At 34.7% G+C, this 14,128-nt stretch overlaps 2 protein-coding genes across 7 annotated transcripts; one reads left to right on the forward strand and one right to left on the reverse strand.

Annotated features, from left to right (window-relative positions):
- Window positions 1–1,263: 1,263 nt before the first annotated feature.
- On the forward strand, window positions 1,264–4,159 carry CPR28 (cuticular protein 28). Its single transcript, XM_011637929.3, has 3 exons — window positions 1,264–1,383; window positions 2,440–2,687; window positions 3,350–4,159. The coding sequence occupies exons 1-3, from the start codon at window positions 1,375–1,377 to the stop codon at window positions 3,408–3,410; spliced, it is 318 nt and encodes a 105-aa protein (XP_011636231.2). The 5' UTR covers window positions 1,264–1,374; the 3' UTR covers window positions 3,411–4,159.
- A 451-nt stretch (window positions 4,160–4,610) lies between these two features.
- LOC105426624 (anillin) lies at window positions 4,611–14,078 on the reverse strand. 6 transcript variants are annotated; one of them, XM_089070740.1, is made up of 20 exons: window positions 13,943–14,078; window positions 12,172–12,340; window positions 11,682–11,808; window positions 11,349–11,540; window positions 10,258–10,439; window positions 9,999–10,169; window positions 9,232–9,805; window positions 8,789–9,093; window positions 8,579–8,669; window positions 8,272–8,504; window positions 8,066–8,191; window positions 7,788–7,969; window positions 7,614–7,707; window positions 7,305–7,542; window positions 7,064–7,228; window positions 6,766–6,989; window positions 6,449–6,607; window positions 6,145–6,367; window positions 5,914–6,058; window positions 4,611–5,837 (listed from the first exon to the last, which is right to left on the reverse strand). In XM_089070740.1, exons 2-20 carry the CDS (start codon window positions 12,187–12,189, stop codon window positions 5,720–5,722), a joined length of 3,567 nt encoding a protein of 1,188 aa, XP_088926866.1. In that variant the 5' UTR covers window positions 12,190–12,340; window positions 13,943–14,078; the 3' UTR covers window positions 4,611–5,719. The 6 variants fall into 6 exon arrangements, with proteins under 6 accessions (XP_088926866.1, XP_088926865.1, XP_088926867.1 ...); XM_089070739.1 differs by having other exon boundaries at window positions 12,172–12,352; window positions 13,943–14,065; XM_089070741.1 differs by lacking the exon at window positions 13,943–14,078 and adding an exon at window positions 12,938–13,241 and having other exon boundaries at window positions 11,349–11,537.
- Window positions 14,079–14,128: the final 50 nt, after the last annotated feature.

Below are 14,128 nucleotides of genomic sequence, written 5' to 3' on the forward strand. Positions count from 1 at the left end.
TCGCGATGCAGCTGAATGAATGGTCGCTGAGTGGTCGCGATTCACACAGAGATAAATATGTATACGCGAGCGTGTACTCGCCTCGTAACGGGAGAGAAGGAATAAGGCGTTGCGCAACGCGTAAACGCGCGAAGATCAACAGCGGCGGACGTCGCGCGAGCGTCTTCGTGCCGGTGCCTAATTCAAAATGCAATTACGCACGCGGCGGTATGTTGCCTGTAAATGCGCGTAGGTGCGACATGCACGCCGTAAACGCGCGAACGTAGCGTGATAACGCAGCGTTGCATCGCTAAGTATCATTAACGTCGGTGAGATAAAGCGGCAAAGCGTCGTTAAGTTCCGTCACGCCTTTCGACGTCCCTCGCGCCGGCAGGCGCTTAATAATATAATGGCACTTTTTTTTTTTTTTTACTTGCGCGTGGAGAATTAATGGCTTATATAATAAGCTCATTATTTTCAATCGCATTTTATTTGACTTGTATTTATCTACGATCGACGGACACACGGACGTACGTTGCGTGTACCTACGTATATATCGGGATTCTCGATAACGATTACGATTACGCGTGAGGGAGCTTGCCGTTATTCCCTCATTCGTTAGTGTCAACTCTACGCAAATTACGACTGATTGCTGCCAATTACATTAAAAAAAAATTTACATAAAATTTGCATATCTGTGCTTACGCTTTGAACCTCGATTAAGATGATTTCAGACGTAATCGAAGAATCAGTGATGCAGCGGAAAGCTTCCGAAAGCTGTCTTTATTTTTAAATTTTGTATAGCTAATTACTTTAAATTCTAAATTTTATATATATATATATATATATATATATATATATATAAAGAAAGTAATTTAATTAAAAATTTGTCTTTCTTAAACAATAAAGAATTAAGAGGAACAATTTATCGCAAATTATGAAATGATTTCTCTTAAGATGAATATTATTCATCTTGAGAAGAACATTACTCCGAGATCCTCGTCTTTCTCTTCGAGAATTGGAATATTTTTGAAATTTAATACATCTTTACGGCAAAGTAGTCTTCCATAAAATAAAGTGACTCGGTCAGCAAAAGTAACGTTGCATAAATCATCGCAGCGACGCGCGTTTGCAAGCAGCATCCACCAGCGATCGCGTCACAGATGCATCCTGCCGCGAGAGACTCATCCGCGGATCCGTCGGGGGCTGTTGCTGTTCCACGTGCAGGTGGGGGGTTACGTGCAACGCGGTGCCGCGATTTTCCGCCTATATAAAGGCAGATGCATCGGAGATCCTCGGTGCATCTACATATCTACGGTCGTCGTTTAAGGACGAAGGACCGCCTTCGGGACTGTTCGCAGATCGTTCGACTACAATTTTCAAAAACCTGGCGCGATGAAGACGGTGGGTGGCGATGGGGCTTTCCAAGGGAAAGATACGCATCTCTCGAGATATATAGAGAGATTGACTCGGTGGCGCGATCACGGATCACTCTTTCAGGCTTTTCAGAGGGCGGGGAGAAAGAATCGTAAGGGTTACCGCCGGTTCTTTTCGGGGCCGGGTCCCCCGAAACGACGGACGCGGCCACCCAATTTTTGCGCAACAGTGAAAGTGAAGAGGATTTGTGACATTTGTGCGCGCGTGAGATTACGCACACTCGACTTCGGCGTGATAGACGCAGCCGCGGGAGAGCGTCTACAGGGTGTCGCGGAATGGCCGCAGTTTCGATGATCGATCTGGAGTATTTCTTTAGAAATATCATTTCTATAGAAATATATATTTATAAATAATATTATATTATATTTTTTTATTATATTTATTTTTAAACGTGTACATATATTTAAATTCTAAATATATTTCGTCTCCTTGCGATTTCAAAGATGATCTTTAAACATTTAAAATTGAATATTAATTAATTAATATTAATTAAAGTGACTTTTTAAATTAAAATCAAGTTGAGTGAGTTTAACATTAATTTAAATGGTTGATATTTGTTTACTGTTCTGTTTCGCAAAATTATTGTTATGTCATTAACTCGAAAAACATTCAAAATGATAATTCAATTAGTAAGCAATCATTTTTAGATTACTGAGATGAAGAGGTATTCTGCGACACTCTGTACGTACGAAGACGTTAGCTTGTTGTTCCGTGCAAGCGATTTCAATTTCGGCTTAATTTCGTAATACAATAATCTAATACTGAAAGGTCAAGTTCTGAGAAATGACCGACCTTTCGACGTGGCTGTCGCATGTTAACATTTGCAGTGACCCTTTGCAATTTTTATCTAAAAATATTTAATCTCTTTTGTATTTTGATAAATAAATCTAAATATTAAATATGTATAAAATAAAAGAATACAAAATGATTCCTCATTATTAAACCATAATAAACATAGAAAGATGATTTTTCTTATCTTTTCCTTTAATGAAATGATTTTTCTTACTTCTTTTTGTTATGCAGGTGTTCGTCATCCTGGCACTCGTAGCTGGCGTTTTCGCGGCGCCGCAAATTAATCCGAACGATATCACGATCGTGAAGCAGGAGGAGGTGAACAATATAGGGGTAGGTGGATATCACTTCAGTTACGAGCAGAGCGACGGCCAGAAGAGGGAGGAGACGGCCGAATTGAAGAACGAGGGCACCGATAACGAGGCCCTCAGTGTCGTTGGTAGCTTCAGTTTCATCGCACCGGATGGACACACGTACAGGTATGCGAAATCACTTCCGCGTCGTCGTTAAATGACCTAGAAATTTACATCAGATTTTAAAATAGAATCCTATTTTTATATTCTGTATATTATTTTGTGTTTTGATTCGTCAAGTGGTGTTTATAAACGGTCATAAAATTATACACGAAAAGTTATATACGTAATTCTGTTCAAAATCGAGCATCATAAATCATCTAAAGCGAGCTTTTGATGCAATTATTAGAATTTATCATTTTACATGCCAAGTGTCAAAAGATTTAAAGCTAAGCATTCTTTTAAGAATTATTGGAAAATTACATTTAAAAATTATATTTTAAAATATCTATCTAAATCTATTTAAATTATTCTGAAATTCCCCAAAAATTTAATTATTAAAACCGATTTTTTATATAGACATAACTCTCTCGCGTCAGATTCGTATATCTTAAAATTTTATACAAATATATATATTATATTTATTTTTCATAATTTATAATCTTATTTATGATTTTCATCATATTTCATATGGCATAAAGTTATAATGTGAATTCCGTCTGTAAATCTTGAATTCTAGTAAAACGTGACTTTTAGAATCAGAAAAATTAAATCCCGTAAAATCGTCTTGCATATTTTAAACGTTCGTATCTAACTTAATCTTTGATATCCTCGCCGTGTAATTGCAGGGTCGACTACACCGCGGATGAGAACGGATTCCATCCGACCATCAATCTGGTCGCGAAGTAAGCGGGTTCGAGGACTGAGATTACATCATTTTAGGATTCTACGGACATGCACGCTCGTGCAATTACATGCGCATTAGAATACTTGTAATCGTATGACACTGCGAGGCACGCGATTCACCGAATGCGAGATACAGCAAATCGAACGGAACCTCGATCGCTGGCTCAAAAATGATTCGTCTTCATAAATTCCGTGACGTCGATCGCGGTATTTCGCGAAGGAAGAAAAAATGCATACACGTTATTTAAAATCAATGCGATTACATAATTGAGCTGAATTTGTTAATACGCACTTCCCTTTCCGAAATCAAGAGCGATTCTTCGAATATTCGCATCTGCGAATAGTACATATAAAATGTCACGAGTTTAATTAGCGAAATCATTTCGATATTTCTTTTTTATATTCGTATCAAGAGCTTGCGATATCATAATAACGAGATATGCATTCGCGTCTTCCACGAGTGAAACGCGTGCTCACTCGCAAACAGAAACATATATATATATATATATATATATATATATATATATATATGTTTTTTGAAACTATATTATTAAGTTTTTCGAACACTTTGAACGAGAGACGTCTTCCGTTTCCAATTCTATTTTCCCAGCGAGGGTGACGATGCAGCACTCATTGGGGCACCGCGGTACCTGCGTTTCTTACAGGCACAACCTCTTTTTTTTTATATACATATCTATATGCATCTATAACAAAAAATAATTCGTGCAAATAAACTTATATACACAATAAAATCTCTGTAATATATGGGTATGTTTTCCTACACCTATTGTGTTTTTTATATTATACAATAAAATTTTAATCGATCTATAATTTGTATCAAATTTTAAGGTAGAAATTTGTAATTGTTTAAATGCTGATTTTTATATGTTATATAGGGTACATAAAATTATTATTAGTCTGATTTCATACGAATTAGAGATCGTCTAAGATATAATCATTCTTACAAAACATAATATATTTAATCCTTTCTTTCTCTCTCTCTCTCTCTCTTATCTAAAATGATTTACAATCTATGTCAGAATTCAGGATAAAATTCTATTCAGAATCTTATGTATAACATAGTACGAAAAATATCTAAAGAATCCGCGAATACAGATATATATCTATATATAAAGCCGTAAATAGTTCCTGAAATCTGTTGTAAATTATAAATAACTTTTAGGAAGAGAATAAAAACTGGGATTTTGTGTTATAAAACAGACATTTAATTCATTATAAAACGATAGAATATTAGCCATTTATATACTTACGTTATGAAAAAAAATCAGCGCATCAAACTTATTTACGTAATAATTATGAATCAGATATATAATTCATTATTAGTATTAGTACTAATATTAATGTATAAGTTTGTAACTTTACATGTATAAATATCTCTTAATTATATTAGTAAATATTAATTTTTACGATTAGCCTATATACAATCTCTCTTTAATGTAGTATACCTATATAATGTATAGTAAAATATATGGTATAAAAAAAATCTGGTATCGAAATTTATGTAGTTATTTAGTAAACATACGTGATAGAATATTCAAAAAGTTAATCGCGATTAAACATATGATTGCAGTATTATGCAATTGTACGATAGACCAACGCTGAAATATGATTACGATAAGTCAAAAATCCCTCGATGCAATGAATGCTATTAATCCTCTTTTTGCCAATTTTGTAAGTAGATTAAACAGTTTCAGAAGATATAAGGATACATATACTAAATATTTAATACTTATACCCGTATATATTAAATATTTCAGTGAAGGAAAATTGAACGGGTAAACTTCGTGAAAACTGACAAATTTTGACAAATTTTTAATTTTAATTTCTGATAAACAGTTATTAAAATGTTATATAGATTATGTCCATGATTAAAAATCATATCAATTCATTCGAATATTTCTATTAAAGTAATTATTATTTGTAACAAATAATATCAAACATATCACTGATGAGATTTGAATTCGACCAAATATAGTACGTCCCGTACTTTCTTTTTACATAGAAATGTTTGTATTGTGTCTATAAATACTTGCATTGTGCCTATATATCAGTATAATTTATATATAAATATATTTTTTATGAACATTTGCATCAATTATATATCGATTAAATGCAAGTAGCATATGTCTTAATGCAATAAAATTGATTTTTTTTTTGTTGTGAAATATTTTAGATCAAACATTTTATTCTATATTTTTCATTAAGCGATGCATCACGCATCAATGTATACGCACGTCTTCTATCACAAATTGATATGAACGTATATGAATACGTTGAAGATAAAACTATATTTAAACTTTATAAATTGGATTTTTGCATGGTCCCCAAGCTCTAATTAAACTTAGAGTTTTATTCAGTTTTGACATCCATTGTAATCCTTCTTCCCTCGTATCAGCTAATAAAAAGTGTCTGTAAACACAGAATTTTAAAGAAACATTTTAATCCAAATTTAATGTTGATGACAAAATCAATAGGCAATACGTACTCTATCGTGGTTTCAATTCCATTCGTCTTCATAATGAGACTATCAGCGTCTCCAGATTGCGCAGGTCTCGATATCTCGAGTAGAAATGTGAAGGGACGAGCGCATTTTTCACGATTTATAAATTGTACATTCTTTGTAATTACACCTGTAATCGTGATATCATGAGCATAGAAATTAAAATCGATAATCGAGTGTGTAAAAGTTATGATAGAAGTTCAAAGATGAAGTTACCCTCCAAGTCAAGATATCCTATTGGACTTTTTTTATGTTCGTCCTCGGGATGCATCCAATAATAAAGTTTGGCGTCTTTAAGCCAGTACCATTTTCGACGCCAAGCACCCAAATTCGAAATATCCTCGTAAAGCGTCAGAAATCCGCGATGCTCCACCGATATCGAGAGTTTACGTGATATACGCATTCGAAGCTGTCCTTCTAAAGGAGAATGCGACGAAATCTAAACGGAAGATGCACATTAGCATGCGGGAATTATGCACAGGTTAAATCCGTGTCACATTAAAAGAATTAGAATACATACCCCGAGTAAAGTAAATTGCTCGCGATTTATGTCATTAAGGGTGACTGTCGCAGTCCCAGACAATTCGAATGAAGGTGACCTGATTGCAGTCGGACCTGCTGGACTCTGTATATCCGGTATTACAAACTGATTCTTTTTCTTTGGCGTCTTATTGACTGCCTGTAAATGAATTCAATAAATTAAATCCAATTGTTGTAATTGTTGTCGCATACTGTTTATAATATGTTTGTAATATTTTAAGTTTATATATATATATATATATATATATATATATATATATATATATAAAAGGAAAAAAAAAGTGTTCTTATACTTACTTTTACGGTATGGCTGATATGATATTTCTTTTCATGTGGTAAATATTTTGGTTGTGTCTGAAATGTATATACTTCAACGAGAATTTTAAAATCGCTATGCAAGTTGTCAAATTTCAACAATGAAGTGAAACGAATACACGAATCGCCTGGCTCAGCAGTCGCTGCTTGAGTAGCGACAACTTCTCCTAAGTAATACATCAAACAGACACAGTGAAGATATGTATCTGCAATTTATGAAATTATGTCAATGATATAATGTCGGTTTGCATGAAACAATAAAATTTGATGTTACACTCACTCATGCCCATGTTTCGGAAATATTCTTGCTTCAGTGGTAATGTAATAGCAGAAATAGTTAATGATCCACTTCCCTGCACTTCTGGCGAACCTGCCTTGACAGGTCTCAGTGTACCTTCTCGTTTCAGCCTTTGAACTTCATTCAATGCAGCTTGACGTTTGTGAGCTAGAAAAAAATACATGATTATATTTAAGTTTATATATATCAAAAATAATCATGTCACATAAAAATAAAAATTTACTAGCAATGAGTAGAGCCCATTCGCCTCCAACATGTTCACTGGAGCCATTAAACTCGACAGTGGAGTGACATAAATTTAATGCTTTGCTAGCCTCTTCTATCTTCTTTTGTTGTGTTCCAACTTCGTCCAATAATTTTTTTATTTTATTTTCTACCAATACCGATTCATCTTCGGATTTCTCTGCAGAAATTGAATTTAATCCTGTTTCTTGTCTCGTAGTTATATTAACCTTAGCCAACTGAAATTATAACATATGATATATCTCTCTTTCTACATCATACGATTAAGATGTTGAATCTCAAAACTTACTTGAGATTGTTGTCGTCTATATGCACTAACAGTACGTACTAATGGTACGCGTTTGTTACCATCCTCTAGTCTATCTTTTAAAGGCGAACGATATCTACAAAATTAAGAATGGTTTGTAGAAAGCAATTAAGAGACAAGAAAAACATTTTCAATAAAATATGTGATTAATTATACTTGAAACTATTGCACTCCATCGACAGACTTTCACCACTTTTGTTTACTTTAGGCGGTGTTGGACCTTCCTCTCTTATGTCATTACATAATTCTTCATCAAGACATTCATCTAAATATTGATCCATTTCATCGAGTACCGAAATATCTGTTGTAGTGCTATCTGGATCCGGTTCTATAGATCTCTGTATTTGTAATGTAATTTGTTCAAAATTAGAATGTGCAAAATATTTAATATATATCTAATAATTTGTAATTGTGACTATTTATTGTATGCATACCTTTTTGTTAAACAACGAACGTTCATCAAGCGCATGCAAGATACTGCGTCCAAAACTCGTTCGCCCAAAAGATGAATTTTGTGTGCTTTCCTGATCACTTTCAGTTTCCTGATCAGTTTCATCATGCTGCAAAAAATTGAAGAATACATTTATTATCTTTTTGTATATCTACATATACATTCAACCATTTTAATTATTTATTTTACTCGAATATAATAATCAGCCTCAGAGACTGTTTCAGTTTCAGTCTCAGTCTTTTCATCGAAAGTAGCAGTTACAGCTTCGGTACTGTCAACAGTGTATTCTGTATCGCTCTCGCTTTCTGTAACTTCAATCTCGGATAAATTCGGATAAAGGGATCCCTGTTTCGGAGGACATACGCGGATACGTTTAATATCTGACACTGTATTTGAATACTGAATTTTGGGACTTCCAACAACTGAAAAATGAAAGATTTGACATTATAAATGCTATAACAAGAAAAAATGAAAGAAAAATGGTTTCTTTTTATACCTTGTCGTTTTGCCGGAGAAGATTTAACATGATACGATATAATTTCTGGCTGTGGTAACGGTGGTGGGGGCGGAGGCTGAGCAATATGATCCTACGTTTAATAAACAAAGTATATGATTCATTAATACGAGTATATGATTATATAATTTATTAATCAGTATATAATTCATTACAATAAAAACATTAGCGTATATATAAATCTAATCGTACCGGAGCAGGAGTCGGTTTCACCGGACATATAGGCGAGTTCTTCGGCGATGATGGTTTGCCACCTCCTTCGCTACTTTCGCTCGTTCGAACGCAAGATCGAGCGGCGGCATGAGCAACCTCCTTATTGGCATTAAATCGCGAACGTAGCATGCTTAATTCACGCTGTCTCTCAGCATAGGTAGCTTGTAAAATATGATTCTCCATTTCTTCTACCTTATTCCTATTGTTGCCTTGTTCGAACATTGCACGTTGCTCAAGAACTGTTCTGCTTGGAACGTCGGCATTGCGATTATACGGAGATGAGTCTAGGGATAAAATTATTATATCATTGAGGTTATTATTATTATTATATGTTCTCGATGTGTCAAAATTCCACAAAAAAATCAAATCAAATCAAATGTTATGAAATGTCAGATAGTTTTACGATTACAAATTACATGTACCTATATTAGATCCTGATTGTATAGGCTTGTCTTTTTCTTGTAACTTTTTAGGCGGTATCGACATTGTAAGTGGCGCTTTGGGTATTAATGGTGCTTCCCCTTTATTTCGCTCGAAAAACGCCATTCTTTCAGCGAGCGACATTTGAGCAGGATCTTTCGCCTTCTCTGCGTTTTTGGCTTCGAACATCGATGCTTTACTTAATACCGAACCTGATGGTTGAACCAAAGTCTTTGGCGAGCCGTTAAATACCGTTCTCGACGCTAATCGAGAACTACTAGTAGTATTCGCACTTTTGACAACACTTTCAGGAGTATTAGAAACTTTACTGTCATTGCTTTTAGAAGAGTTAGCCGGACTGGCGGTCACACTAGTGTCACTTTCCGTTTTCTTGTCTCTTGGTGAGTCGTCAGATTTATCGGACGAAAATCGTTTCTTTTCCGTTTGCTGATGAGCAAAATTCGTAAACTTGTGAGGCGATAAGCGACTTGTAACCACATTTGATTCCTGGGAACAATGCTTATAGTCATACACGAGGCGAGAATTGCTTTTTGTACGACTAAAACCTTGAGCCTCCTGTAAATATTTTTATCTATCCAAATATATCATTTTAAATATCATTCAATCACTATTTCTGCTTCCAGAGACATAAAAGCGCAATACAATTACATAAAATAGATCTAATGCATCTTTATATATTTAATAAATAAAAACATTTTATAAAGCTTTAGTCTTTCATATTTTAAAGCTAAAACTAAGGATATTTTACCAAATTTTCTAACACGTTCTTGTCCCATTTCAGTTGCTTACTAGGACTTAAATCTTTGCTTTTCCTTCCACTAACCCATTTGCTTGTGCTTGGTTGTGGCTCTGATCCATTTTTAACTTGTTCGTTAAACTTTGCTTGTATTTTTTCCGCTTTGCTATTTACTGGCTTGATCTAAAAATGATTATCATAATTGGATATATACACATGCAAATTATTTCAATATTTTATTTGAATAATATATTTTTAGATCACATAATACTTTTGGATTGGTTAATGATGGATGCGATAAATCATCCTCCCAATTGTTTATTGTGGAAGCTAAAGCCGCTAATCTGTCCAATCTAGCCCCTTTCTTAGCTGGTTTATGATCCATACTATTTTCTTCTGCAGTGAATTTCTCTTCGGTCCTATGTATGGGTGAACTTAATCCAAGATTATCATCTATAAAAAAAAAATCATATTCTTTTTATTGTTCATAAAATATTAAGTATGGAGCGAGCGTAGCATAGTAACCAACGCACTAGTCTACTATGCTAGAAGTCTCGGGTTCGATTCCCGAGAGAGCTAAAAATATTTATGTTCATCTCGAAAGGCAATGGCAAATCACCGAGAGTAACTTTGCCAATGAATATTTAAAAAAAAAAAAAGAAAAAAAAAAGAAAGAAAGGAAGGGGCATTCGAAGCTGGCATTAAACTGTAGATTCCATATGTCTGTATATAATTATCATGCGCACCACAGGTATATGATAAACTTGAACAAGTTTCATAACAAAAATATTTTCAGTTTTGTGTAATACTACAAACAATTTTAAATAATAATAGGAATTTTACAAATAAATTGTATCAATAATTTCTCAAAGAAAATTATAACATAAAGGCCATTGCACGTGAAAACATTTTAGTGATAATCATAAGGTCATAAGCGAATTGACCAACTATAATCGATTATTTTTAGACTGTAAGGAGAATAACTAATTCTGATTGGTCAATTTATTTATGATCTTATGATTACAATTAAAATTTTTTTACGTGCAATGACCTTAAGAAGAAAATGTATAATCGTATATAGTATGCATTGTATGCTGTATACATACTATACTGTATACATACTATAGTATACGTATATGGCTAAGTATAAATACAATCATGTATCAGTGTTAGAAACAAGTTTTGAAACAGATTGTGTAGGAGTATCCTGTATGGATGTGAGAGTAACCCAATGGGAAGATTTAGGGTGTGTTCCAGATATAAAGAATTTAATCTACTACTCATTCAAAAAAGAAACAGGATTATTACTAAATCACTAATAAAATGCCAAATATATTTGGCCTACTTTTGAATGTTGCTTACCAGAATAGAGTTTTCCAAGTCTCTGCAACTTGGATTTTACGTTGCTAGTTTCAAATTCACCATTTTCCTTATTATCTTGTTTATTATTGAAAGATGCAGTAGTTTTAGGAGTTACAGGAGATTTGCGAGAAGACTTAACAGGACTGGTTGCAGTTGTTTTGACTGGTGACTTGGCTAAATTTTCATTTGCTGCTGTATAAGATAAATGTCTCTTTTAATAAAACAAAAAACTAATGGATTTTTTGTCTTAATGTATTTTATAAGAAATATATTTTTAATTACATTATCTAATTTTATAAAATCTTATAAAGTAAATCTGTATGAAGGAATTACCTGTAGCTTGTTCTAATAAAGCATTAGCATTTTTCAGGGGACTCCGCCTTTTTTTAACATCGTGCCCGGCATTTGACAATTGTTCATCTAATTTCTCTCTCCTTGCTTTAGCACGTTCCAACATACGCTATATCAATATTAATATATGAAATATTAATATATGAAATACAATCCAGAAATAACAATTTGATACAAAGCATGTATACATACAATACGCTTGTGTATCGTAATTTGCATTATTAAATTCTATCATCATATCAACAGCGTTGCGTTGAACGTTACACGACATAACAAACTAATTAGAGAAAATAAATATTGGTGATGCAAATCAAAAATAAATATCGGTGATGCAATATTTATGTAAAGTCCACTAAACATAATTCGTGAATCGTAACTACGTCACGGAATATACCAGTGTATCTCGTATCATGAGGCGTCATATCTCAGCAGAGAGGAAAGGAAGAAATAAGGAAAGCAAGATTTCCCTTACCTGAATGAAGGGTTCCATTGTTCCTGGCGTATCTACAAAACAGCCTGTGACGCTTTCCGACTCTTCCTCGGATTTCAACACGTAATCGCACCCCTGGATGTCCAAGCGGAAAGGGCACCGTTCCTCAAGAAACGACAACGAATGAATGCGGGCGGACGACCCTTGCGCTCTGCAAAGCAATCTTTGGGAGTATCCTTTATTTTCGACCGTTGAATTTAAACGCGGGCGCCATACTGACGGGAAGTGGGGAGTGGGGACGTCAAAAAGCGAGGGAGAGCAGGATACAGGGATGGGGGGGGGGGACAAGGGAAGGGAAGTGCGCGATCGCGGCGTTGTTAAAAGGCGATAGAGGAGGAGAGAGAGGAGGATAGTGGGGAGAAGCGAACGGAATGACAGTTCCTCGCTGGACTCCCCCTTCCCCGCGATCTTTCGCGGCCGATATCACGCCGCGGAAACGCGCGCGTCGAAAAATGCGCGCCAAACAACGGAGAGGGAGAAAGGGGGGGCCTTTCACTGCGCGAATTTCAGCACAGCATACCGCGTCCCGTTTCTTTTTTTCTTTTTTCTTTCTCTTTCTCTCTCGTTTTTCTGCCCTTTAAGATAATTCGCATTGCTCGGTTCGCGTAGCGTGCGTTGTATTCATGCTTCTTTGGGACAAAGTGAACGAAGCGTTTCGCTTCGTAGAAAAAGAAAGAGAAATGCGAAAGATGAAATGGATGTGCGTGTACGAAGCGCCTTCGAGGCTTCAGGATGACCTCTAACGAACCTTCCTATATATAAAGCCGAGATCGGATTACCATGTCTATCGAGCCGTGATGAACCTCGTATTGTATATCACTGTACCAAGAACGATGCGAGAAGAGACGCAAAACACTCGATAGGACAGGAGTTGCATCGCAGTGACGTAACTAAATTTCTTCCTGCCCGTTGACGAAATTATTGGGCCTGTTCTTTTTGGTTGAACTAGTTTGTACTAGTTCACAGTTTATCTTTCTTTCTTAGGGTGCTTTCCATTTAATGATCAACAAGGATAAGTATCATTTTGTCCTTGTTAATCATTGAAAGTCAAGAAAGATAGAACGATACTTGTGTCGACTTGTGTCATTAAATGGAAAACACTTACACTGGAAGAAGAAAGATAAACTCTGAACTAGTGCAGCCAGTTCAGTTAAAAAGAACAGACGCATTGTCTGCCAGTTCTCTTTACGTGCAAAAAGATGAAAATAGAAATTTGTACATTTTTAACTCCAACGTTCAATTGATTAGTAAAGAAATTTAACAAAAATTAATTTTTATAACGGAAATATATAGATCAAATTTTTTGATATAAAATAATTCCAAAAGAAAGAATCAAGCTTTTTCAGTTACAAAATGGATGTATAGCAACTATTAAAACAATGAAACATTTCAATATAAGACATTTTGTATTCCGTCTGAATTTAAAAAAATTACACATTTTACAAAAAAATACTAATCAAAATTTTTAGTAATTAAAATTATAAAAAGGAAGATTATTATTTAAAAAAAAGAGTTAAAAGGAGTAAAATTTTTCCCATTTTCCAAATCTAGTGGTACGCTATTGTTGTAACCACGTGATCTCACTGTTTCTGTGATAAGCAATCTATTGTTTTTATAATTTGAAAGGTAGACTTTTGATTAAAGTTTGGAAAGGGAAAAAGGTCATTTCAGACTCCATTAACGAACGCGTATTTTCAAATTGTCAAGAACAAATGATTATTCCGAATCATTCTGTGTACAATGTATTACTCACTGAATTGTCTGTCGTGAATGACAATTACGCGCGTGATGCCCATTTGATTACGGATCGCACTCGATACGTCAGAACGTGTGGGAAACAGCAAAGTCACTAGCCCGTATAGTCTGCTACGTTCGCTGTCAGTTATCCCATTCACGCGTGTATGTACATACGTATGTACGTGGGTATAATTAATGAGAG

This window comes from Pogonomyrmex barbatus, unplaced genomic scaffold (genome assembly GCF_055798465.1).
Source record: "Pogonomyrmex barbatus isolate J1 unplaced genomic scaffold, ASM5579846v1 scaffold10, whole genome shotgun sequence".
Taxonomy (NCBI): Eukaryota; Metazoa; Arthropoda; class Insecta; order Hymenoptera; family Formicidae; genus Pogonomyrmex; species Pogonomyrmex barbatus.

What these genes read in the sequence shown, in the direction of transcription:
- CPR28 (XM_011637929.3), top strand. An exon ending in CCGGATGGACACACGTACAG is followed by an intron (nt 2,688 to 3,349) that starts GTATGCGAAATC and finishes GTGTAATTGCAG; the next exon opens with GGTCGACTACACCGCGGATG.
- LOC105426624 (XM_089070740.1), bottom strand. An exon ending in AGGCTGATTATTATATTCGA is followed by an intron (nt 8,192 to 8,271) that starts GTAAAATAAATA and finishes AATTTTTTGCAG; the next exon opens with CATGATGAAACTGATCAGGA. An exon ending in GTTCGTTGTTTAACAAAAAG is followed by an intron (nt 7,970 to 8,065) that starts GTATGCATACAA and finishes TTACAAATACAG; the next exon opens with AGATCTATAGAACCGGATCC.